Source organism: Colletotrichum paranaense, assembly GCF_030867605.1.
Source record: "Colletotrichum paranaense strain IMI 384185 chromosome Unknown Scaffold_3.1, whole genome shotgun sequence".
NCBI classification, from domain to species: domain Eukaryota; kingdom Fungi; phylum Ascomycota; class Sordariomycetes; order Glomerellales; family Glomerellaceae; genus Colletotrichum; species Colletotrichum paranaense.
The window spans coordinates 744,847-770,598 of NW_026848961.1; the positions used below are offsets into that span (position 1 = coordinate 744,847).

The window sequence follows — 25,752 nt, forward strand, 5'->3', positions numbered from 1 at the left end:
CACAACACTGGAGTAGGAACCAGAAGTATGCCATAATTAGTCATTCGATCATCGCTTCAGGTGTGTGTGTCAAGATTATTGTTAGTCGCTAGGTGCTACATTTCTGCGATTGCCAATGCAACGGGTGAGAACACATGCTTCACCAAGGGAAGAAGAGATCGCCATCCGGTTGAGATTGATCATAGCCAGGTGAACATTAAGACCACGCAGAGCGCTCTACGCGTTTGAAGGCTTAGTCAAGAAATGATTGTAGCAGAGTAGACACCTCAGATTAGACATAAACATAAATACTATTGAAAGCGGAAGTTCGATAGATGTTGTAGAATAGAGAAAGACAAATGGTGATTCCGCTGCTGGCAATGAGTCAGTAATAGTTGTCCCAGAACTGCAGACTGTTTCTCCGCAAACGTTATCACTGAGGTGAGAATTACATTTGCACCATGACTTCTATTTGAGGATAAATTACTTAGTGTATGCTCGGAATCCGTCCTCACCAGTCAAAAGAAGCAGCCACTAAGGCAGAGAAATGTATTCCAGTCCGAAAACGAATGATTTGTGTACAGAACGTATCAAGATCGTAGACTACAATATAGAGCTAGTCAGATTGATCCAAAGACCGAGCTAAGGCAACAATATTTTCCGTGCGAAATGCCACCTGCCCATTGGCATACGTGCCAACATCTTCTACTTCGGAACCTTTGACAACATTTCCATCATCCGCAGAGTCCGAAGAGGACTTTTCCTGGTTCTCTGGCTTGCTGTCCTTGGCACTGCGCCCGATCAGCTCCAAGATGCAACCAGTCTCCTCCTCCTTCAAGAAAAACTGACGAAGACCGGTGGCAACATCGTAGCTAAGATCTTCCGCGGTAGTAGTCCAACCTTTGGCTCTTACTTCAGCAAAAACGGCGTCAACATCTTCAACTTCCAATGCAACATGGTGAAGGTAAGCTCCGTCGTGACGCATCATCAGCTTGTAGAACACCGAATCAGGGTTCAATCCTTCCGTAAGGATAACTACCCGCTTTGAATCACAAGGAATGCCCATAACTTGCATCAGTCCATCATCACTACCATCAGCAGCGGACCCAGTGTTAACAGTAAAAGTGCGGAGTGGAGTGAAACCCAACATTCGCTCGTGGAAAACCTTCATACGCTTAGTGTCGGGCATGATGGCAGCATAATGGTCGAGCTGGCGCGTCGATCCCGCTATGGAAGTCAGGACATTGGGAGAAGTTGAAAAGTCTTCGTTGGCTGGCTCTTCAGCTGGGGCCTGGCATAAGCTCATCGGGTATCCAGTTTCCTCGCGCAGAAGAACAAGCTCAGTTGAACCATCCCGGAGACGTCGATCTTTAAAAGTAATCCTTTGAGCTTCGAGAACTTGACGAGCCTTGGCGATGTTGTAGACAGAGAAACGAACCGAAAGTCCGATGTCTCCAGGTCCGGCGCTCTCTGGAGCTTTGACAATGCTGAGGGTTGGATCGCCGAGACCTGGGAGTCTATAAAGGCTCTCATCTTTGTTGAACTTGGCGTTATAGACCTCCTTGACTGTTTGGGCAGCTCTCTCAACCACATGCGATGTAAGGGTCAAGTGAGCCATTCGCTTAACGCCGAGCAGATTGACTGCGCCTGTTCTGCGCCGGGTAGTCGCAAGGTCCTCGCAAGCTTCCCAAAGAGCTATGTTGCTTGCTCGATATCCGACGCTGCCGAAAGCGGTGTTGATGAACGCCTTGGTGTCATTGGCCGATGCCTCGAGGTTGGATAAAGCATAGCCCTTCAGCGCGAGGCCGCTGCAGGCTCGCATGAAGAGATTGGAGGTTCCTGAGTTGCTAATCCACTCTGGAAGCATCCGAATTGATGCAGAGTCAAGTTTGGACAGTGTTTCGTCCCTGCTCTCAACAGGGTTGAAGATGTTATTAGCGCCGGCTAGGATAAATCGGGCGCCATGGGGCACTTCAGCGAAGGTTTTGTCGCTAAGAGTGGAGAGTGCTTTGGGTGTGAGGATGTACCGCTGAGCACAGGGAACAAAGACCTCGCCCTGGGAAGCGGCGAGGAAGTCGACAAGGTGTTCTTCGTCAGTTGAGCCAACTCTGCGCTTGACATACAAACCTGACTGTAGCTCGGCCTTTGTAAGACCAGCCTCTAGGCTCCGAGGGTCAAGTCCTGAGACAGGATTCTTCTCGGAAGCACGCCGATAAGCTTCGATCGAGGCGCAGTCTATGCCATTGTCGTTGACCAGAAAACCGTACTGGCTGGAGATGGCAACTACCCGGCCAATACCCAGCTGGGCAGCTGCTTGGGCAAAGGTGGAACCGACGCAACCGAAGCCCTGGAGAACCAGGCGAGCTTGCCCCATAAGCTCCGGCTTCGTGTGGGTAATGAGCTCTTTAAGAGTGGCAGCCATCACGTAGCCGACACAGAACTCGCTGAGGCCCCATCCACTGTTATCAAGCTTTTCTCCGAGGAGATTGTGGATCTCCTTGGGGTTCGAGCCGCAGTAGCCAAGTGAACGACTAAGCGCGTCGAGAGCGGTCAAAGTGCCCGGAGAGCAGTAGGCTCTAGCGTGTCTGTCGATGATGTCGTGGTCTGTGTTGAGGTCTCCCCCTGTGCCCCAGTACTCGGAAAGGACAGCTGCGTTATCGCGAATGAAGCGCTCCAAGACAAGAGGAGCACGTGAGTCCTCATGAGGGAACCTAATGCCGCCCTTGGCACCAACGACCTGAGGCTGAGAAGAGACAGCGAGTTTGGCACTCATAGAGCGGGCAATGTCGCGAACCTCGTTGAGAGTTGCGTCCTCATGAAGGAATAATCCTCCACCCGAGTGAGTAGGCACGGGTGAGTCGATAACTATCCAGCCCTCTGCTGGAGAAAGCTCATCTTTCCAGTGCCAGACACTGCAGCCTTGGATGACCTGGTGGGGTGGCATTGAAGGGGAAGTCTCACTAACAGAAGTGCCGAGTTGAGTAGAGGCTGAGATGGAAGACATTTTGAGGCAAAAATAATGTTGAATGATGTTTTGAGATTGGATCGAGTTTAAAATTTTCTTATTGTGGTGATGATGCTAAGAAGAAGTCCAAATGTTGTTGTCAAAGGCACGACCATTTATAGCCAAAATTTGTCTTCATCGCGACTGACTTGCATGATACTCCGGTTTGCCACAAGAGGCAGCCCGTAACTGACAACACTTTGATCCCGAGTTTGCAGGGCGGCCATGATCCATCAGGCCAACTCTTCCCTGAAAGTGAAAACATCTAGAGAGAACTCAAAGGAGCAAGGATGGTCTTGGCGGAGGAAGTAGGCTGTGAAAACACTCACTGGGCAGACAATTCAGTCGGAGGTATGAAAGCAAGGAGCTCTGTGGGGTCTAGAGTTATCACATGTCGGTTTTGGCATACTGGAGGATTCAGTACAGCTTCAACAATTTGAGAACAAGTTCTAGCTTTGACATGTCGGAGACAGGATTTCGTCCTTGGATACACAGAGACCTCGTATTCGGTCTTTCTTGTCAGAGGTCAACTCATAATCGACCGGAAGCATATGGAAGCTCGAAGTCGCCATTCCGAAATATGGAAGTGACAGACCGGGCCGCTGAAAATCTCGGGCAGCGTGGAACACTCCGGGACTTCCAATTTCTCGCCAGTATGATCGGAACTCTTCCGCTTGCATTGCGTTGGGCTTCCAAAGCACTATCGTACCCTGCAGGTTTGGGATGTTAACGGGAATTGTTCTTGTCGCGTATCATCAGAAGAAAATCTTGAGGTTGATGCAACATCGTCCCCTTAGCTTCAGCATGGGTATAAAGTGGCGTGTTGACTCTCTCGTGGTCTCTTGCCGGAATCTCAACGGCACATAGAAACCTACTGATTTGCCTTTCAAAGCGCATGAACTTTTTCAAGCTTTCCCTCTTGATTTGAAAAACTTATTTGGTTCTTCGTTTTATTCCGAAAAGTATCTCAATCACTATCACCGTCAAAATGGGATCCATCACCAACATGAAGCTCTCCTCTGAGCACGACATTGCAAAGATCTTCAACTCCTACGTTGCCGCCGGCGCCATCGGCACTGCTTGGGAACTCGGACTACTGGACCAGGTCCGTACACAAAAGGCTGTGGATATCGACGAGTTCGCGGCCAACCGCAACCTGGATCTCGCTTCGACCCGCGCCCTGGTCTCCGCGCTCGCTACCTCTGACATCCTCCAGCGTCAGGGGGGAACTGCCCTGCCCGGGAGGTTGCTTGAAGAGGCATACCGGACCAAAAGTCTCTTTCACTGGCTTGCTCTTGGTTCCGGCAGTTTGTTCGCGCGCATGCAATACGTCATTCGCAACGAGAATCGCGAGGGCAAATTTTACTCGCGTGATTCTGCGGCAATCGCCTACGCGTGCCGTGACGCAAACACGCAATTCATTGATCCGGTCTTCCTCAACGCCCTAAAGTCGTCTGGCCAGAACTTTACCTCCGTTGTGGACCTGGGCAGTGGGAGTGGCGAGAGGATCATGCAAGTCCTCGACCGCTATCCTGAGAGCACTGGACTTGGCATCGATATTGCTGGTCCGGCAATTGAGGTTGCTAGGTCAGATGCTGTGAAGCGTGGTTATGGTGGCCGCATCAATTTCTTAGTCGGCGATGCGCGTAAGCTCGACTATCGGGATGAGTTTGCCAACGTGGACCTTTTGACGTCCTTTCTGATGGGCCACGACTTCTGGCCGCGGGAGAAATGTGTTAGCTCTCTGCAGAGGCTGCGCAAAGCTTTCCCGAGTGTAAAACGATTTTTCATCTGCGATACGGTGCGGATTCTCACGAATGATCCTCAATCTCGCCATGCAGTACAAGAGGATGACGTGCCTATCTTTACCCTGGGTTTCGAGTTTGGCCATGCGCTGATGGATGTCAAGTTGCCCACAGTGGAGGACTGGGAGGGTGTGTTCGAGGATGGTGGCTGGATTTGTGTCAAGCAGCATCACATGTTGCCCCCGTCTCTCACGGTTCTTTTCGAACTTGTGCCCCGTGACGCAGATGCAATGTAGAGCTTCGAACAACTCTATGGAATGAATAGGGAATAGATCTAAGGCACATCTATCTACTTTAGGCAGTAGAGATAGCATGCGAATTGAACTGTTACTGTAACTGTACAGACTAGTCGACAAAGATATCGAGGTTCAAGTTGTGCAAGCATAATTTTGACTAGGAGACACGCTCATAACCCCTACTCAACTCAGCAGTTTGTTGGCGGAAGACTTGGGCAATGGGGATAGACATGGCTAAAGTGTGTAACTCGTACGAGAAAATGAGGCTGGGTACTACCTCTTGGCTGGGTGCCACCAGTACTTGATGATCCCTGATCCGAAACCGTGTAGGAACTGTTCCCTCGTAGAGAGGTTCCAACGGAGAGTGTTGCTAGGTTATCGGAAGTGGGCAGTGGTTAGCTTACGTCTGACTCAGATAAGTTGTCTATATCTGCTTCCGAAAGCCCAAAGACGAGTCAGAATCTTATTCGAAATGCCAAATGAGAAGGCCACGTGTGTTTAATGGTAGGCCCTTGTCATCCCGCCCGAACTGACAGAAGCTGAAGCCTGAAGTTAGACCCGAGTCCATGAGAAATGGGGCCAGCCCGAAGATTATTCAGCCAGGATTCGATTGGTACTGCCCACACTGTCAATATTCAACGCTCGGAGTTTCCTTCTTAGTCAACGGATCAACTTTGATAGATGATAGCTCAGACACAGGCAAGTTGAGACGAGTGGGATGGACCCCGAAAATCCCGGCGATCCACCTCATGCACTTGTGACAGCGATACTGGAACCACCGAACTCTGAAAATGACCGACGCAGATATCGAATCATCCGGCCGCAGGCCAAGAGATGATACTAGCGCAACTCTATCTTGAGGGGAATTCCAAAATTACTCTAGCCCAGTAATGCCGGCCGGATCCCACTCCAGCTTCCCGTGGTTGTTTGCCGCACATGATGCTAGCCCGTGTCTGCTCTGACTTAACCCCGGGCCGCGCCGCCTGAACTGACAGGGCCGAAAACACCCTGTTATCACCCCGCAACTACCTTCGACTCTAGCCGCATACGAATCAGTAATGGCTTCTCAGCATAGTAATAGCATTTTGCTGCCCAACAGGTCTGAATGCCCCTTCTCTCTTGACCCTTGATTCTGCATCTGCCGCGGTAAGCGACGGAGTGTCCGATCAGACCTTTTCTTGAGGCGGTGAATACAAACATTGAACGTTTGCCGCGCGTTCCACCCCAACACGGCGGAGAAAACCAGACTCCGGATGCTAAAAAAATTATGACTGAATTTCAATATAGAGATCAGTACCAAGGCACTTTTCTGAATGGGGAAGGCGTAGCCGTTGCTCGAAGTTGCAGTTCTCGCTCCAAATGTCTAGCTTGAGGATTGCATCGGGGCTAAGCTGATTATTTCGGGTGAATTAAGCTTTCAGAAGTTCAGACCCGAAGCCCGTCCGTGTAAGTGCCCCTCCTGCAATGCTGCAGACTGCTCGTAAGTATCAAAGGTTTGAGGTTCTTTATTCGGCCCGACTGGGTACTACAATATAAAGATCAAACCCACAACTACGTGTTCTCTTGGAGTTGTAGTTTGCCAGTCACCACCTCTGCTGGCGTTGTGCGTCTTTCTTTTAGGTTCATCTCGGTCTATCCAGCAAGTGAACACACATTGAAATTACCAATACCATCATGATTTTCTCTTCTAAATACAAGATAGACATACCTCAAGTCGATGTTCTATCATACGTGTTCGGTACAGTTCATGTCGCCATGGCACGTGTTTTGTTTTTTGTGTTTGCTAAAATAGACTGCAGGAACGTCACCCCCGGATGGGGATTTGCCTATTTTCGTTGATGCCGAGAAACCTGCTCAAAGTCTCCGTAAGTCTGAATTTGAGACTTGCGTCAAGAAACTAGCGGGTGGCCTCCGACAAACATTGGGAATACAAAACGACGATGTTGTTCTCGCTTACACTGAGAATTCTGTGAGTAGTCCCACGGCCATGACAGGCGGCCATCCCCTAATATTGTGTCTCATCATTCCAGGCATGGTACCCAGTTATAATCCTTGGGGCAATCTGTGCAGGTGGGATCTTCACTGGTGCCAATCCGGGGTACACGGAGGCTGGTGAGTTACGAATTCATGATGAGATACCTCGGCACGAAGCATGGAGCACATAGGTAACCCGGACTAGAACTGACCCACCAACTCACTGTTTCCGGTGCTAAGTGCATTTTCACGGATGCCATCCGACTCACAACCGCACTGCAAGCTGCAAGGAGTGCCGGCATACCAAAAGAATCTGTCGTCCTCGTTGACAACAAGGGTCGGCCTAGGCATGATCGCTGGCGTACCATGCAAAAGTTGTTGGCTGAGCCATACTCTTGGGAGGCAATCAGTGATCCTCTAATTCTGGCAGAAAAGTGAGCTGCTGCAAGGGAACAAAAGCATGAACGCAATGCTGATCAATTTGCAAGGGTCGCAGTTCTTAACTTCAGTAGTGGGACAACGGGAAAACCCAAGGCATGCATGATCACCCACCGCAATCTTGTTGCCAATGCGGAACAGACACTTCACCTTGACCGAGTGAGCGAGTTGAGAGCAAAGGGCCAAGGATCTTCAACTCACGATGTTCACTGTGCATTCCTGCCTCTTTATCATGCCAGTAAGTTGCAGTCCAGAACCTCAACCACACACTACTGCGGCACGAAGCATTGACCACGAGCTTAGGTGGACTCATGACTTACTGCGTGGTCAATGTACGCAGATCTTGCACTACAGTCACAATGCGTAAGTTCAGTCTTGAGCTTCTGCTGAGCACAATTCAGCGGTTCCGCGTCACACATCTCCTCCTAGCCCCGCCGGTAGTTGTGATGCTATTGAAAAGCAATCTCCTACCCCGTTCCGACGTGTCCAGCGTGAGGTCCATGTTTTGTGGAGCAGCCCCCCTCCAACCGGAGCTATCCAAAAGATTGGAAGAGGTGTTCAGCGGGGGCAAAGCTCGCAGTCGACAGGGATGGGGAATGAGCGAAGCCACGATGGCAGTCACTTTGTTTGCCCCTGACGAGTTCGACCCATTGCACAAAGGCGTTGGGTATATCCTCCCCAACATGCAGATGAAGATCGTCGATGACGATGGCCGCGAAGTTGCCTGCAATGAAGAGGGAGAAGCGCTCATTCGGGGGCCAAATGTCTTCAAGGGCTATTACAAGAACCCGAGCGCATCTGAAGAAGCATGGACCAAAGATGGCTGGCTGAAAACTGGAGATATCGTGTCCATTCAGGAGACTGGACTCTTGACTATTGTGGACCGCAAAAAGGTTTGTGCCGCATTGTTCTGAGGCCTCTCAAGCATTTGCTGACCATGTTATTCGGAGTACAGGAACTCATCAAGGTGAAAGGCTTTCAAGTAGCCCCAGCCGAACTTGAGGGGCATCTCCTTGAGCATGAAGGAGTCAAGGACTGCGCGGTTATTCGCGTTACAAGGTGCGCTCATGCCTTTCCTATTTGCCGCTTTCATTTGACTTACACGAACACGCGACCAGAGAGGGGCAAGAACATCCACAGGCTCACGTTGTCCCCAAAGACAGCAACGTCACCGCCGAATCGATTCTTGAATTCATGGAGAGCCGACTTTCGGCACACAAGAGGCTTACTGGTGGAATTGTTTTTACTGAGGCAATTCCCAAATCCGCATCTGGCAAAATTCTGCGTCGCTTACTTCAGGACCCTGCGACGGCTAAGCTAGCGCGCCTCTAGAGCCTGATTGTTTTAAACCTCATTTCATGTGTCACCACACGGCCTAGTGTGCCAATAGCTATAATTCTTTAGGTCCCTGATAGGGCGCATTTTGAAACCATTGGGTTTCTTTTTCACTTCCGCAACTATGAATTCTGTATCTTTGGACTTATGTTACTCTTCAAAATAGAAGCCTATTGACGCAGCATATTCGCAAAAACGAACGACACAGTCTGAAGAAGTTGCAAGACATTGGACTTTGCCGAAGAAACTTGCAGCAAGCAGAAGCGTTGGGCTTTATTCTCCAAGGCCTGAAACAGTCTAAATGCCACTTGGACTGCATGTAGAGAAGGGATAGACTGTCGTCTGTTGAGTGCGATGCCCCAAGATGACCTATACACTTGGTCTTGTGCTTCTTTCATTCTCGACCAATGACGATTGTCAGCCTATTTATCTTCTCTGAAGCGTCATTATCTCACATCAGGGATACGAATTACCTCGACAATAGAGTTTGATCGATGAAGCTCAGCCCTCGGGACCGCTCACAACCGTCTTTCGAGCGCACAAAACTCGCCCCTGCGTCGTCCGCGACCCTTAGGCTTCGCCCCTCCCCCCTCCTTCGGAGAAATAGAATCAGATTCTTGAAAGCAGATGTCACTTACAAAAGCGAATTATAGTCCAGTTTTGTAGCTATCCACTCTGTCATTTCCGCTGCATATGGTTTAATCTTGGAAGTTTCAAAGAGTTCGATCACCATCCCACCTCTGCTCCGGCGAGCATCAACCGTCCGATAATGTGGGGCACTAATCGGGAACGGCGCGGCGCGGGTCGTTGTGCCGGTCGCTGGAACCTTACAGGATGGCCGCTATTGTGATGATAAATTAACTTCATCTATGTGACGGACCTCGACACGCGCAGACGCAAAGTGGCAAAAATTTGGCCAAAAAAAGATAGATTCTAGCGACTTTCATGTTCTTGTCCAAACTTCTTTGAGTAGTAGAAGGGCAATACTGCAGATTTGGCAAGTTGGATACCGGTCACCCACGGTAGAGCGCATTGTTAAATCGCCGAATTTGGATACCACAACGTAAGATTTGGTCAGCATAAGGATAAAGTATCTCCATGCAGCAGGTCTACCTATATCTAGCTTGCGTTAAAATTATCAACAATTCAACCATATATATGGATGATTCAGCCAGAGCATCAGTAACTGACATCGTCAGCAGCAGCAATCTAACGGTGCCTACTTTGTGCCCGAAAGAAGAATAAGGCACCTCGAAGTCTCGGAAAATGAAGACATTACTTCAACGTAAAGATTTTTGCCGGAGAGCAATAAAGCAGAGCCCGCCGCGTTTGGGCTGTTTTACCCCCATGCCCCCTGTACCTGCATCAATACAGGATCATTCATGGGCCTAGGCGCATTGCGATTAGTTCAGCCACCGCCTCTCATAGGTCCGTTGGTGCACCATCCGCTTCCGACCCAGGTAAATCGCCCCCATCAAATCTACTGGGAAGATCCGTACCCTGCAAATGATCACAGTCTTCTCTCCGTCATCCATCATTGTTGAAGCAAATTTGTCATCGTATCTGACTTCGAGGAATTTCATCAACACAGCGACCATAACAAGACCACATTACGGAGCTGATTTGCCCCTGCACCTCAATAGTCTGGGAATTTGCAGGATCTAAGTGCCTAGCGTCTCTCGTATGCGCAGCAGCTCGACCGGCCATCATCCTGTGCCTATCTTACAGCGCCGTAAGCCAGAAGGAAGGGGCGGGCAGAAAGGGCGGGACCAGCAAGGATGCTGCGCACCCAGGATATTTGTGAGTGGTCCTTACTCAGCACGGAAGACCAGAAGTTCGATCCTGCATGCCACTCAGACCAGTGACAATGCCAAGGAATGAGAGATCACTACTGAATCGAAAGGCTTTGGAAATCTCAGTCAAGGCAACTGCCGGTAGCCGAAAGGTCAGCGGTGGTGGTTGAAGGTAGTACCTACAAAAAATACAACGGAGGATATCTACATGCACTAGTAAGAGGCGCGAGGCACATCTACCAAGGCGGGAAACAAACGATTGATCAATGCCGCACTATTTTCCGCGCCAAGATCCACCACACCTCTTACTATTGAGTCTGCCCTAGACCGACTTATCATGATCCGGCAAGCAACGATCTGCCCCCAAACTCCGTGTAAATCTTGCTCCAAAATCGTCTGAGAGCCACTTTTTTCAAATGCTTTAACTCTAGATCAGCGAAAAAGATGAGAACTGACTGATACGACATTTCGCATCTGCCTCATGGTTGCTGCCGCACCCCCAATCACGCGAGCTGCGAGGCGCCCACCAAGACTTGGATTCTGGAAACTCGCGTCCTGCCCGTGCCTACAAGTCGTGTTCTTGGCCTTTCCCCCAGAACATGACCTTGCGGTGTTGGTGGTATCTGGGCTTTCAGAAGCCGTTCTTGAGCTAGATCCCAATGCAGTCGTTGCCGCTGTTGCGCCGCTTGGAATTCTCGAGGTAAGGGCTGTAGAGAGCAAGCTGCCACTGTCATCGGCCCCTGGATACTGTACCTGGCCGGTAAAGAGCTTCCCCCTATTATTGAAACAGTTGGCCGCCTCAGAAAGCGGAGTGAACAGAACTAATGAGCAAACAAAGAAGAAGACCAACCACGTGGGCCTCAACATCGCCATGTGAAAGACAAAGACTCTGGGACGGACAAGTAGCACTGAACAGACAGGGTAGTGGGTTTAATGGAACCAAAAACAAAGGAGTAAGCCAAAGGAAGAGAGAGTGCTACTTGACAAGGTTTGAAGTACAATATTAAGCTGCTGATGGGATTCGTACTTGAGTTTCATCGCTATTAGCTCCTTGGGCAGATTTCGAAGCATCCTTAGCTGGGTGTCAAAAAGAATTCTCCAGTCTCCACTCATAGCTTGATTGGGAAGTAACGAAGTAGCTCAGGAAAAGATGTGGGTGTAGCTGCGCCGCTCTCTTGCTTCAACCATGTTTGTGGCGTTGGGATGCTTTGTTGGTTACCTTGGTTTGTGACAAAGATCCATGTGGTGGACACCCATGCCGTGTCGACCGAGGCCAACAAGGAAGACTTGTTGGAAAGTTGAAAGATGGCTTCTCCGCGATGAAATCCAAGAAGAAACCGTGATTGTCTAGTTTTAGTTCTTCAAGATTCGAAGTGAGGGCCATGAGACAACCGATGCTGACAAGCGCCGATGCAACTTGGACATGGGATGGAATGCACTTTCAGCTTTCATCACTCTGTTGGTCACTTGAACTAAACTTTCTTTTGTGGCCCCCTACCCATTGACGAAGCTCCCTCACGCGACTACTGCGTACCTACTTTAGTCTGGCATACGTAACCAACCGTGGGGCTGGGATTTTTGGCGCAATTTTGAAAGGTAAGCAATGTGCTTGGACACCTCACCCTCCCCCCTGGGTTTGTGAACTTACTTCCATCGTTCTCACGCGACAAGCCTACTGCCAGAACATCGTTTCCCTTCATATGTCAGTCGCAATTCGCGACTAGTTGGCCGGCATGGTCGTCAAAGTCATGCCATCCTCGCGGATGACCACAGCTATCTTCCTCGCTTGCCTGTTGTTCTTGTTCTTATACTCCTCTTATGTTCTTACTCCCTCTTATCATCCGACGTCCCCCGCCAAGCCCCCACCGGCGCAAACGCAGTCACATCCACCACAACATTCCGACAAACCGAAGGAAGATGGCCCGACGGCATGGCAGAAAGAGGCTGCTTTGATCAGTGATGAAGCCGAAAACTTAATCGGCGATCCCATCCAACCTCCTTACAAGTCGAAATTCTACGAATTGGGTCAGCGGGCCAAGAAAGCCCGAGAATGGGTCAAATTTCTCGATAACGCACCCAAGTCGGAAAACATCAAGCCTACTCTAGAGAAAGTGGAAGGCGCAATCGCATCATTGTTCCCTTTTATCCAACACTCACCAAAGCGCCCAGACAGCAAGACACCATTTTCGGATTTGCGTTCGTCCATCGTTCCCGGAACACGCGGATTCATCATTCCAACAGGCAAGGGAACCATGCGATATGCCACTCACCTCATCGGCTTACTCCAGAACGTCTTGTACAGCAACATGACAATCCAGATTGTATATGCCGGAGACGAGGACTTCCCATCAGCAGACCGCGAGAAGCTGCAGTCCCGCTTCAAGGGGATCGAATTCCTGGACGTTCTAAGCGTCGTCGACGATACGACTCTGCAGCTCGTCAAGGGAGGATGGGCAATCAAAGCCTTTGCGGCTCTGTATGCGCCGTTTGAAGAGGTCATTCTCTCAGATGCGGATTCGGTCTTCGTCCAGGTCCCGGAGACGCTTTTCTTAGACCCATCATATGAGCAGACAGGGGCACTTCTTTTCCACGATCGACTACTTTGGCAGCACTCATTCGCCGACCGTCACGAGTGGTGGAAGTCGCAGATTCACGAACCTAGCGCCACGCTAAATAAGTCACTTGTCTGGACCGAGGACTATGCCGAAGAGGGCGATTCGGGTGTAGTCGTTATTGATAAGTCGCGTCTGGACGTGCTGATGGGTCTGCTCCACGTAGCTTGGCAGAACACATACGATGTGCGGGAAGAAGTCAGCTACAAAATTACGTACGGCGACAAGGAGACTTGGTGGTTTGGACTCGAGCTCAGCGGGGCAACTTATGCCTTCGAGAAGCACTATGGCTCCATGGTTGGTTGGTTCAAGGACAAGGTCAATGACTCAATCGAGAGAATCTGCAGCTTCGTGATAGGACACGTTGATTTGCGAGACGATCTCATTTGGTACAATGGAGGGCTTTTGAAGAACAAAAAGGTTGACCCAAAAGAATTCGGGCTTCCGACTCATACCCTGGTCGACGGAACGTGGGAGAAGGGTGGGGACCGAACCCAGATGAGCTGCATGGTTGGGCACAACGTCAAATCCCTGAGTAAGGACGCAGAGTGGATTTTAAATAGCTCCATCGCATTGGCACAAGAGCTGGACAAGGAGTTTGGCTTCATTTAGTTTGCGGCTTTGTGTCTGCTTTGTCATAGCCTACGATGGGTTAACATGTTGCATCATACTCCTAGAACTTTGTTTCCTCTTGTCCATTAACGTATGTATGATTTAGAAGATCAGAATAGCAGACCATTACATGATGTAGAATATATTTTTCCCACCTTGATTCCTCTACTTCTAAGCTCCAGTCGGGCTGTAGCGAATTAAGATGCTTCTCGGATATCCTTTCTAACCGGTATAGGTACTCACTTCGCAATGATCTTCTTCAATCTGATTTCTCCTTCCAACAAGGAACTACCTTAGCCTTGAGGCCCTTCATTAAGCACAACCTTTGATACAGCTTGATTTTGAGCATGATGAAGTGTCAGGCTCCCTTCTCTAGTCTTCGAGAATCTGAAACTCCCCATCATTTCTTGTTCGCTGAGTTGGTTCTATGTGGACCGAGTTGCGACAACGAATTGCGTCTCAATCTAGAGATCTGTCAGTGCACGTCACTATCAACGTCACAGAAGCAGGGATGGACATCATGGCACTGGGTTGAAGGAACCACGTGATGTAGTTCAAGTTTTCTTGCATTTAACTATTGGCCCCTTTCATCGTCTGGACATCTGTCTACATGTACCCATGGTTTGATACGTTTGCCAGTGATGTTAGTCCCGAAGCAAGCTTGCCTTCATTCTCGGCTTCAAGCTTCAAAAGACACAGAATCCAGACTTTGAGAAGTGCGCGTGTAGAACATGAATGCTATTGCCTAACAGGGCGGTAAATTAGTGTGCGTTGATCTTGAGCACATCTCAACAAAACTATCCCAATTCTCGATAGTAAGTTCTGGCTACCTTCCAGTCTTCGTTTTACAGAAGGTATCAGTAATGATGTCATTAAACTCGTGTATACTATTGGGATACCATGCGAGAGACGAACTGCGGGTACAATGTTTTCTAGTCACGCCTCTTGGCATGACTATGCGGTCATCGTTGCCCGCGTCATTGAATACTTTCATTTCTATCCGTTCCTGGAGGTCCTTCAGCGAGAGCTTGATTGCAAAATGCAATTACCTCAGTATACCCTACAGAGTCCTCATGTAACGCCGCAGTATTTGGCAGATGCTTATTCCGAGGAGTTCTCTAGTATTGGAAAATTGACTGTTCCACAGGAACAACATGCAATTCTTGGCAAATTGTGGCGACAGTTTCATTGCAAGCCATTTGACACATTATTCTTTCATTGTATTTACAAGTTCCCACAGCCATGCAGTTGAAATTTGCTAGTCAACGACGCGTGGCATAGTAACTTGTCCCGCGACAGCCCCCCATTGAGGTGAGGTCGATTCGTCTCAATTTGAACTCCCCAAGATCACAAACTCCTAGCCTCATGTCTGGCCAGACTCCAATTTGGAACGTATTCAAACGTCAGTCTTTGTTGCTTCTTACGGTTGATGAAGGATGTTTCGCCGGTTTTCACGAACCGGTGGGACTTCGTTGATCGCTTTCCAAACACATTCGAGTCAAGGAGATGATGATTGGAGGGTAGGTGCCATCTGGAAAGCATAGCAGGGCAGACACCGACCAGAGTAAGACTACTACCACAGTAGTTTGCCTGTCACATAATCCAACCCCCTCGCTACGAACACGATAACGGTAGTCGGAAACAACTGTGCCATCGCATGAAAGTTTCGGACATCCGGCTGACAGCATTGCGCGCGTAGAGGCCTTCGCGTGTGCCTATGCCCTATTCGTCGAAGTAGGGAACCGAGGCATTTCCCACAGTAACGTACATCAGACGAAATACAGTAGCATTTTCGACACTTCTGGAACCTATGCGGAGCCCTCGGCAAAGGGTAATGAGCCAAACCATTAACGGTCTTCGTCATACTACATGGCTCACGAAACATGCGGGGTGATTAAATTGCTCTTTTATTCACAAAGCCAAAGACTTCTTCCATCCGTTGAGAAATCCCTGTTGATAAAGAAATTTTGAGACGAGCCTTGGAAAGCTCTGCCAAGAAGAAAAGAAAAGCAATAGAACCACCGCCCGCAAGATTGTTGAAGATGTTCAATGTCTCCTGAACCTCTAATAACTTCCTTCTTGCGACGGAGATTTCTTGTGTCCGCGGGTGGATCAATAATTCTCGTCTTGAAAGTCAAGTCATGCTGCATCTCTAGATGTATATGTCCGAAGTAATCAGGAGGAACACATTGTCCGAGGCTTACAAGAGGAAAAGTTTAATCGGTCGATCTACCGGCTTTTCAAGAAATTCCTGCGTTCCGGTGGGCGAATAATGAGACTCATGTTGAATGTTCAGATGATCGGTGTACAGGCCACCACCCATCACCGCCTATTTTGGACAAAATACCGAGAAACTGCGTCTACTAGTAGGTAGACATGATGTCACGGAGACGAACTAAGAAAAAAGACAGGAAACAGAGTTTCGTCAGTCAAACGGCCATCATCTGAAGGCAATTCTCTCCGTCACCCCCCTCATAGCTGATGGACCCTTATGATGGCACAAAGTAGGTGTCCTGCAACCCGATTGGAGAACTTTGAGTAAGTATTCGAGCCCTTGATGAATGATGCGGGTATAGTGCCCAAACAGGACCCCTCGGCATCTTCAGACGTTCAGCCGGTCTAGACATGTCGGCATGTCATCATAGCGAACGACGTCAGCATCCCGCCGGTCTGGAACCACTCGGGCAAGGCTGGTTTTGAAGCCTCCAATTCATCAACAACGATATCAAAACAACTGAGTCCTGTGAGTAGCGATCGAGACATAAGCTTCGTCGACATTGTTAGAATTACCGGGGTCATCCATAGCCCGTTTTTCACGACTACGAACATACCAAAATACCACATCAGAAAAGAGATATATACCTTCGAGCCCGCCTGCTCTATGCCCAAACGTTTTCCAACTCATCAGACCCACAACGCTCTAACAACACTTACAGCAATCATGAAGACTACCTCAGCCGCCGCACTTGCTCTCATCTTGGGATTGACCCAAATTCTCGCCAGACCTGTGAATGACCCAAGCATCGACGTCCGCGATGCCAACATCAACTCTTCACCTGTTGCCATTGAATCGCGACCATTGGAGCCTGACCGCCAAGCATTGAATCCATTCCTCGGCGAAGACATGAACTCCATCAGAAACGACAACCCCGACCCGAAGACCAAAATTTACCCCAAGAGGTCGGAGAAGGACGCGCCCTACTCTAGGTCTGAGAGAGATTTGAAGGCCAGCATCTACATCCCGAAGACATTCTCAGCATCATCGAACAAGCAGCCCGTCATTCTAGTCCCAGGCACCGCTGCGATGGCTGGTACGACATATCGCGCGAACCTTGGCCCTCTGCTGGCCAAGTCTGACTTTGCCGACCCCCTCTGGGTCAACATCCCCGATGCCTCGCTGGACGATGCGCAGGAGAATTCGGAGTATGTTGCATACGCTATCAATTACGTACAGGACATGACTGGCAAGAAGCCAGCTGTCGTCGCTTGGAGTCAAGGAAATCTCAACGTACAATGGGCTCTGAAGTACTGGCCCAGCACCAGAGACTCGGTGACCGACCTGGTATCAATGAGCCCTGACTTTCATGGAACCAAGGAGGCATTCGCAGCTTGCAAGACTCCTGCCGCTATCATTGGCTGTACTCCCAGCGTCTACCAACAGATGTATGATTCCAAGTTCGTCCAGACCCTTCGCGCAAACGGGGGTGACAGTGCCTATGGTAAGCTCACATCTTCGCAAATCATCTGGTCTAACTCTCTAACAAGTTCCTCTTAGTTCCTACCACTTCCCTGTTCAGCGCAACGGACGAGGTTGTTCAACCGCAATCAGGTCCCATCGCCTCGGCCATTCTCAAAGACGGCAATGGTGTCGAAGTTAGCAACATTGAGGTTCAGAAAGCTTGCCCCGCTACACCTGCTGGTGGCGAAGTCACCCACGAAGGCATGCTCTACAACTCACTTGCATTCGCCCTACTGAGAGATGCTCTCACCAATGAGGGTCCTGGCAAGCTCGACCGCATCGACAAGAAAATCTGCGCCGATCCTGCTGCCGGCAAGCTTGACGCCCTCGAGATCCAGGCAACCGAAGCTGTCTTGGTCGACGCCGGGGCGAACGTGCTAGCCTACCCCAACAAGGTCAGGCGTGAGCCCACTATCAAGGCCTACGCCAAGGTCTAAGCATCGAAAACTATGTTCTTGTCAGCGGGCTGGCGTGTAATATTCTTGTAAATTATTTATACACTACTTGTCAACAGTACTAGTAACGATACACGAGCAAGCGAGCGAGCGAGCATATTAGCGCATTGATATCGACATGGCTTTAGCGTTGCTTTGGTTCTAGAAAATAAAAATCTGGTTTTTTGATTTACAACCATCTGAGAACGAGGTCGAACCTTGCCATGACATGTGTCTTGCAGTGTAACTCCATGACTTCTCACCTTTGGATTGTGCACAACATATCCTATCTTTCTACATCAACCATCACATTTATCTAGGCCAGTTCCAAATGTTATGGTAACAATTTCTTTATAATGATGGGAGCAGAGGATGTGATGGAATGTAGGAAGTTTCTGTGAAAACAATCTGCCGGGGTAAGGCCAACCACTCGGCCCACTCATCTCCCAGATGTTGGCAGATTACTTCCAACAGATATGCCCCTGAATCGCCAATGTGCCAAAGGTCCCGTGCCAGATGCAGAATAGAAGCGTAATAAGCGAGAATAGCTATCGCTTCAGGCTTTCTTTCGGCAAGCTTCCTAGTATATTCCTCTGATACCATCAGTGACCAGGAAAATACCATCTGGATCAGGTACTTCCGACCCATGAATACTCTGGTGTCTAGATCATCTAGTGCGACCTGTATTAGGTCGATAGCCGACATATAAATCTCCTTCTCAGCGGGCGAAATGTTTGGTGATGTAGATATCAAGTCCAGGATGCTATCACAATCAGGACCGACACCTTTCAGCCGACTCAGGCCCAAGCCCCACGACATCAAAGGGACAAGCTCCGATGTCTTCAACAATGCCCAGGCGCGACTCACAATTACCCTGACGCCTCTCCGGATCCTGGCAAAGTTCACGTAGCAGTCAATGAACGGATCCAGACTGGTGCTGCGGAATGCAAGTGCGTCGATGCACAGATGACGGCCAAGGATGGCGGAGAACAGGACCAAGGGGACGCAGCTGGGCTCGTCTATCCGCGCCTTTTGAGCGTTGAATAATGAAATCGCTCTTGTTTGTAGCTGAACTGCGTCGTGTAGGAATTCCATTGCGTTTTCTGGCTCAAGGATCGACATATGCCGAGCTGACAGGGCAAGGATCTCGTGCATGAGGTACGGGGCATCGGACCCTGTCTTGAGAATGACTTGGGTGTTTCGTTCGATAAGACTCGGATCGAGTTCGGGCACGGCGAGTGCTAGAGAAAAGTGCACCAGGAATCTCATGTGCGCCATGTTGATCATATTGTCCGATAGACTGGGAGCGGGCTGGCCCATGTCGCCGGTATACACGATCAGATGGGCCAAGTCCGGAGTCGGGATGACAGCGGGGCTCCTCCCGGTCGGAGATCCGTACGGCGAATCCGGCTTCGAGGTCCCGGCATCTGACAGCACGGAGTCCTGCATGGATTCATCACCGCGTGTAGAACTTGCTACAGACCCTGGATCTGCAGTGTATGGGAATACACATGTGCGGTCCACCATCGTACAGTTGACACATCTTGGTCGAGTCTCATCGCACTGCTCATCCGATTAGTCGATGTCTTCAGCCTTACAACGCCCGTCGACGGGTTACGCGTAACAAATACGTGGAAACCGATACGTCCAGCTTACCTTCATGTGGCGTCGTTTGCACTCGGCACACCCCTTCCGGGATTTCCTATGGGAACGTCTGTACATGGTTGGCCCGGTCGATGGCTATACTGATGTACTCTTGTCGGCTCGAATACCGTCTAAGTTTGATGCACATCCCTGAGAATCCGTAGACCCCCGAATGCTTCGAAAGTCGCAGCGTGCCAGATCGATTCGGTTGTCAGCAATAAAGAGACATAAAGGCCACCGTTGAGGTTTTTCCACTCGACTGATCACTTTGCCGGCGAACAAACTTTAAAGAGTCCACACGACTAGCTAGGCATACTCGCCCAGCTTCTCTAAGCCATGATGCTTGACGTACGTGGACCTCAGCCGCGATTTGTTTTTCGAGCTGCGCCGGGTTTCATGGGTGATCCGTGGACCATATTATTAGTCTGTCCGACTTTATGCTTAGTTTCGCCCCTAAAAAGCTCTGCGATACGTGTATTCGGGAGTCGCCGGGCCAATAGTCGGCTATCTTTAGCGTATGACCCACCCGCAGAATACGTGTATTCGCACTTACTTCGGACTACTCATCATCATAGACTCCCAAGGCTGATTTCCAGATTTGATTCGTTACTAGAACTCGCACGGGACAGTATATACTTACCTAGACAGCAAGGAACTGTAGTAGGGCAAGCGTTACACCGTACTCTCTAGGTTCTAAGTACAGTACGCCCCACACCCCAGCGGTCCGCATCCGTCGACTAGGATCTCGCTGGAGCATTGTTGGGTGTTATCAATATCAAACAATTGCAGATAACATGAGCTGTAGGGACTCTTTAGCCTGCTGGATGGAAAAAAACACGATGGCCACGGTTTGAGCCCACTCCCACATCTCATTTTTGACGTCCAACAAGGGGTGAGCAACGGCCTTCTCCCTTTCTGAGTTAGATCGGCAATTCCACTTTTGTTCCTTACACAAACCTCGACTTCAAGCACGTATAAGTTCACTTGACTCGATGCATTCCGGCAGCGATAACATTCGAACGGCAGAAAACAATGGTTCTTTTCTGACATAAGTATCGCGATTAGATCAGGAAAGACGCGAGAGCCGAGGCATAGGCCCAGGGGCCCAGGGGCACTTGTCTTTCCTTGAAGAGCTCTTCTCACAACCGGCATGGCAGGATTTGAACATGCTTTTTGCACTCAGGAATCTCAGAAATGAATTTCTTGAGCTGAAATCACTGATACGACGTCCAGTATATGGTGGGTGAAAAAGCTTCTGCCTCAATTCTCAACGGAACCTCTTCAATTGATCAACTTTGCCATGAGAATTCTCGCAACAAGACGAATCCTCAAATGAGGGCAGAACAATCTTGTTGCCTGATTTTTGAACATAAATATTGGAATGAAATGACGACCGTGCTGTCGCTGATTCTCGATCGATTCATGAGTACATGCATGTATGCTTTGCATCTAGAGGTCTGGCCCCACGGGTCTCAGTGGTACTAGAGTGAAAGGCACTCGGTTGGTGGGAATCGAAGATAATTGAACCAATCAATGAGCCTCTTCGTCGGGATGCTGCTCCCTGCATGTCAGCATGCCGTTCTAGCAGCAGTTGTACGAGGAAATATGAGCCAATCGCTTTCATTTCTAGGCGCGAAAGGAACGCTTAAACAACACGACTGGGCATTTCTCGAGGCAGACTTTTGGTCGGCAATTCTTTTCTGGCCAATAGGAGGTTTAAAGAAGTCAAGGGTGATATTCGAGCATAGCAATCAGGGGGTTAGCAGGAACTCCCGCATTCTCACGTTCTTCTTGCACCCCACTTCCCTCATTTCTGTCACTCCCACATCTTTGAGTGCTCTCTGGATTTGCATCAGCGGCTCGCAATGGCAGATCCATTCGGGATCATTGGAGTCATCGGCGTTGCAGGTCAAATCATCAAAGCGGGGGTTGAGCTAGGAATTGATTGGAAAGAAGCGCCGAGCGATGTACGAAGCTTTTTGGGAGAGCTGGAGACGCTGAAAACAGTCCTTTCTGAGACCCACACCAACATCATCTTGAATCCGGAGTTCAAAGACGCTTTCGAAGGGCGGCAGTCTACAGTACTTTCGTACCTTGCGGACGGAAACTCATCCTCTGATCACAGCACCCCGGGACTCATCTCTGTTTGCCGGATTGAGCTCGAAGATCTCTTTACTAAGCTGCAGAAGCAGAGCGAAGGGCACCGTCTTGGCTGGGATAGACTGAAGGGGGCTTTCAGGAGCGAACGAACCCACGCCGCTGTTGACGACCTTCAACGAAGATGTCGGTTACTCAATAGCATGACAGCCATTGATAACGCTACGTTGACAGCAACAACTTTGGCGCAAGTCAAAGACGCAAGGAATGAGATGCGGCAGCAGCTCCAAGACGAAAACAAAGCCATGATTCTAGATTGGCTGACGCCAATGGATTTCGCAGCACAACAAAGCGACAACATTGAAATAAGATATGCTGGCACCGGACAGTGGCTCCTTGACTGCCCCGAATTCCAGACGTGGATCCAAACTGAGAACAGCACTCTGTTTTGCCCCGGCTTGCCAGGCGCTGGCAAAACGATCATTGCGTCGGTCGTTGTTGAGTACTTGCACAAGCGGTTTTCCACTGATCCAACAATTGGAGTGGCGTATGTCTTCTGCAATTTTCGACGGCAACACGAACAGACTATCCGAGACATTTTAGCTAGTCTGCTCAAATAGTTATGTCATGCTCTTCCAACAATGCCGGGTGAAGTACAGCATCTTTACAAAATCCAAACAAGAACCAACACACGACCGTCAAAGATGGAGTTAGTCAATTTGATACAAACAGTAGCATCACTATTCTCCAAGACGTTCATCCTCATTGATGCACTCGATGAGCACCAAGCCCCGGAGGGCCTCCTAGAGATAATCTCGGGAATACAAAAACTCTCGAATATGAGTCTTTATGCCACTTCCAGGTTCATTCCAAGTATCACTCAGCGATTTCGAGACGACCAAAGGCTCGAAATTAGAGCTTCGGATGGAGATGTAGCTGATTACTTGAACGGAAATATGGGACAGTTACCCACTTTTGTGAAGAGGAACACAGATCTTCAAACACAGATCAGATCGAAGATTGTGACGAGTGTGGACGGCATGTAAGTTAAAACTCAGCACAAATTAACCTAAGTCAACTGACGTAGAAAAGGTTTCTTCTTGCAAAGCTACATCTTCAGTCATTGACTGGCAAAAGATCACCAAAAGCTGTCAAAGCCGCTTTGGAAACACTCGCCACTGGCTCCAGCTCTTATGATACTGCTTACGATGAAGCCTTCGAAAGAATTGAAGGTCAACTAGAAGACCAATCAGCACTTGCCAAGGATGCATTATCGTGGATTGTTTGCTCGAAAAGGCTGCTTCAGATCGTTGAGTTACAAGAAGCTCTTGCAGTGGAGCAAGGTATGACCGAGCTCGACGCGGAGAACCGGCCTGAAATCGAAGATGTCATCTTGGCCTGCGCTGGGTTGCTCACAATCGATGAATATAGTCGTGTAGTGCGGCTTGTGCATTACACTACCCAGGAGTACTTCCAGCGGAACAAAACAAACCGACTTCCTGGAGCAGAAGCTCTGGTAGCAGCTGCTTGTGTATCATATCTCAGCTTCGATGTTCTCGATGCGGGTCAGTGCAAATATCGGAATGAACTAAGAGATCGCATCCAGGATCATCCGATTTACCACTACGCTTCAGTGAATTGGGGATACCACGTTCGGGAATCACATCACGTCCAGGAAGAGGTCATGTGTTTTTTGGAGGACCAGGAAAGACTGGGCGCCTCAGCACAGGTGCTTTTTGGCCCAAATCCCCGGTATTTTTATGAAGCCAGTCGTGTGACTAATAATGTCGCGCGGTGTCCAATCATCGAAACGTCTGGCTTACACGTTGCTGCTCACTTTGGACTTAGGGAGGTCTTCAGTCTTGTCTCGAACGGAAATCGCTCGGAACAAACACATTCTCTACAGGGATCATCAACCCGCACTTGTCACTGGAGGAAGCTCGAGATCAATGCACAGAACCCTGAGGGCGAGACCCCTCTTTTTGTGGCAGTATCAAAGAACTTTGTAGATCTGACAAGAGATCTTCTGGAATCTCATGGCGCAGAGGTATCCAAGTACACTCATGGGCAAACCCTTTTGTCCGTTGCTGTCCAAATGGGACACTACGACATAGTCCGATATTTTGTCTGTTGCCAATTAGGTCAATTTGATATCAACGAGCCGGACATGCATGGATCCACTCCATTGCTTTATGCAATCGTCAAAAATAACCAGGACATCATAAGCCTCTTACTCGACGTTGATGGAGTTGCATACAACCAAAGAGGCCCGGGCGGGAAAACACCCTTGTTATTGGCCGTAGACTTGGGACAAGACTTCACTGTCAAGAATCTTCTCGAAAGAGACGAAGTGGAGGTAGACTCGAAGGACAACGAAGGCCGAACCCCGCTATCACATGCGGCCAGCAACGGAGATTTGAGTATACTTGGTCGTCTTCTCGAAACAGACAAAGTGGAAGCCGACTCGAGAGATGATGCTGGCAGAAGTCCGTTATCATACGCAGCCGGAAAGGGCGATTTGGAAATAGTCAGATGTCTTCTTCGAACAGGAAAGGTCGATGCAGATTCCCGAGACAGAGACGGCCGGACACCACTATTTTATGCAGCCATGGCTTCCAACAAAGAGGCCGTTCGCTACTTTCTTGAAACCAAGAGAGTCGACGTAAACAAATTGGACGTCTTTCACCAATCGATCTTGCTAGGAATGTGGCCTTCCTACGGGCTCTGGGAAGGTCCGCAGTTTCGGACTGCGGAAACACATGCAGCGTTGATGGACACGACTGAACTGCTGATCGAAATTGGAGGGGCTGATCCAAATGTGCGCGACAATCGAGGGCGAACACTGCTGTGGAAGGCTCTTTTCCATGGCCATGTGGAACTGGCAGAATACCTCGTAAATACCGGTAGAATTGATGGATCGTCGAATTTGAAGGACATTGCCGGCCGGACTCCGATGGATGCTTTCGCCAACGAACTAGACAATGAAGGGCTTGCAATGAAGTCCGCTCTCGTGGAAATTTGTGATGGGCTGGAAAGATCGAGAGTGAAGAGCAACGACTGAGCTCAAGCTTCAGAAGAACAGGTAGCTGAGTTGTCGTTGTGAATGCTTCATAATTGATGAAGGCGGCACGTACTTATACTGCGCAAAGAAGGATTGTGCTGGTAAGGAAGTTGGGGGTTTGAGGCCAAAAGGAGATGATCCAAGTCCCTGAACTCGACTGGCTAGTCAATTGATAGAGGCTATGGCAAGACCTGGCCGTTAGCCGTGAGTCAATATAGTCAGACAGCACAGCCAAGTTGAAGGTTAGCTGATTCCCTCCAGAGACCACCTTACTACAGGGTCTATACGCTGCCTCAGTACAGTACCTTAGTCGTGCCCCAGTAAGTAGTGGCTCAACACCCGTCCCTTCTTTTCCCACTATCCGGGAGGAACACAACTTGTTGGCAAACTACTAGCCGAGCGAAGGGGAGGGATAGGGTCAGTGATTTCTAAGGAAAAACGATAACAATGATTCAACACTAGATACTAAGGTAGCTAAGGAAAGTTATAAATGTAGATGACATCAAAACTCCACAATGCCTGACCCAATGATTTCCAATCTCCACTGTATCCCCTCCTCCTCTCAGCCTCAGCTGTAATCCCTCCAAGACCTTTCTCTCCAGATTTCGCTGAATTGTTTCTCCCGGTGTTGTCCCTGCCAGTTCCCATAGCGTTCCTACACGAAATACAGATAAAACTTGTTACAACTCACTCATAACAACTAGTAATAGTAAGGAGACTGCAGAATTGTGGTTCTGATCGCCCTTGTGTCCCGTGTGACCACCATGTTCCTGTGTAAGTCCTTCCATCAAGTCTTATCCCATGCCCTTGACTCATACAAGTACAATCCATATCCTCATAAAAGCGCCCCATCATATCTTTGACGATATCTCCGAAAAACACTAACAATCTAATAAAACACCACTCACTCGTCTTCATGTCTTCGTAGTATGATGATGCCCATAACTCTTTCTCCCGTCTCTCTTGTATCTCTCCAAATGTTGTTGCTC

The 25,752-nt window shown here is 49.3% G+C and overlaps 8 protein-coding genes across 8 annotated transcripts; 5 read left to right on the plus strand and 3 right to left on the minus strand.

Moving 5' to 3' along the window:
• Positions 1 to 595: 595 nt before the first annotated feature.
• CPAR01_03788 (uncharacterized protein) lies at positions 596 to 2,983 on the minus strand (the record flags this gene model as incomplete). Its single annotated transcript, XM_060488074.1, has 1 exon — positions 596 to 2,983. One exon carries the CDS (start codon positions 2,981 to 2,983, stop codon positions 596 to 598), a length of 2,388 nt encoding a protein of 795 aa, XP_060352280.1.
• Positions 2,984 to 3,083: 100 nt separating this feature from the next.
• On the minus strand, positions 3,084 to 3,248 carry CPAR01_03789 (uncharacterized protein; the record flags this gene model as incomplete). The annotated part of the gene is made up of 1 exon (XM_060488075.1): positions 3,084 to 3,248. One exon carries the CDS (start codon positions 3,246 to 3,248, stop codon positions 3,084 to 3,086), a length of 165 nt encoding a protein of 54 aa, XP_060352281.1.
• Positions 3,249 to 3,971: 723 nt separating this feature from the next.
• CPAR01_03790 (uncharacterized protein) lies at positions 3,972 to 5,024 on the plus strand (the record flags this gene model as incomplete). The annotated part of the gene is made up of 1 exon (XM_060488076.1): positions 3,972 to 5,024. One exon carries the CDS (start codon positions 3,972 to 3,974, stop codon positions 5,022 to 5,024), a length of 1,053 nt encoding a protein of 350 aa, XP_060352282.1.
• A 1,674-nt stretch (positions 5,025 to 6,698) lies between these two features.
• On the plus strand, positions 6,699 to 8,768 carry CPAR01_03791 (uncharacterized protein; the record flags this gene model as incomplete). The annotated part of the gene is made up of 8 exons (XM_060488077.1): positions 6,699 to 6,762; positions 6,824 to 6,993; positions 7,055 to 7,136; positions 7,204 to 7,432; positions 7,487 to 7,674; positions 7,722 to 8,329; positions 8,392 to 8,495; positions 8,555 to 8,768. The coding sequence occupies 8 exons, from the start codon at positions 6,699 to 6,701 to the stop codon at positions 8,766 to 8,768; spliced, it is 1,659 nt and encodes a 552-aa protein (XP_060352283.1).
• A 3,529-nt stretch (positions 8,769 to 12,297) lies between these two features.
• CPAR01_03792 (uncharacterized protein) lies at positions 12,298 to 13,788 on the plus strand (the record flags this gene model as incomplete). Its single annotated transcript, XM_060488078.1, has 1 exon — positions 12,298 to 13,788. The coding sequence occupies one exon, from the start codon at positions 12,298 to 12,300 to the stop codon at positions 13,786 to 13,788; it is 1,491 nt and encodes a 496-aa protein (XP_060352284.1).
• Positions 13,789 to 16,729: 2,941 nt separating this feature from the next.
• Positions 16,730 to 17,964, plus strand: CPAR01_03793 (uncharacterized protein; the record flags this gene model as incomplete). The annotated part of the gene is made up of 2 exons (XM_060488079.1): positions 16,730 to 17,507; positions 17,564 to 17,964. The coding sequence occupies 2 exons, from the start codon at positions 16,730 to 16,732 to the stop codon at positions 17,962 to 17,964; spliced, it is 1,179 nt and encodes a 392-aa protein (XP_060352285.1).
• Positions 17,965 to 18,312: 348 nt separating this feature from the next.
• On the minus strand, positions 18,313 to 19,410 carry CPAR01_03794 (uncharacterized protein; the record flags this gene model as incomplete). Its single annotated transcript, XM_060488080.1, has 1 exon — positions 18,313 to 19,410. The coding sequence occupies one exon, from the start codon at positions 19,408 to 19,410 to the stop codon at positions 18,313 to 18,315; it is 1,098 nt and encodes a 365-aa protein (XP_060352286.1).
• Positions 19,411 to 21,470: 2,060 nt separating this feature from the next.
• On the plus strand, positions 21,471 to 24,763 carry CPAR01_03795 (ankyrin repeat protein; the record flags this gene model as incomplete). Its single annotated transcript, XM_060488081.1, has 3 exons — positions 21,471 to 22,249; positions 22,565 to 22,744; positions 22,795 to 24,763. 3 exons carry the CDS (start codon positions 21,471 to 21,473, stop codon positions 24,761 to 24,763), a joined length of 2,928 nt encoding a protein of 975 aa, XP_060352287.1.
• Between the last annotated feature and the right edge of the window lie 989 nt (positions 24,764 to 25,752).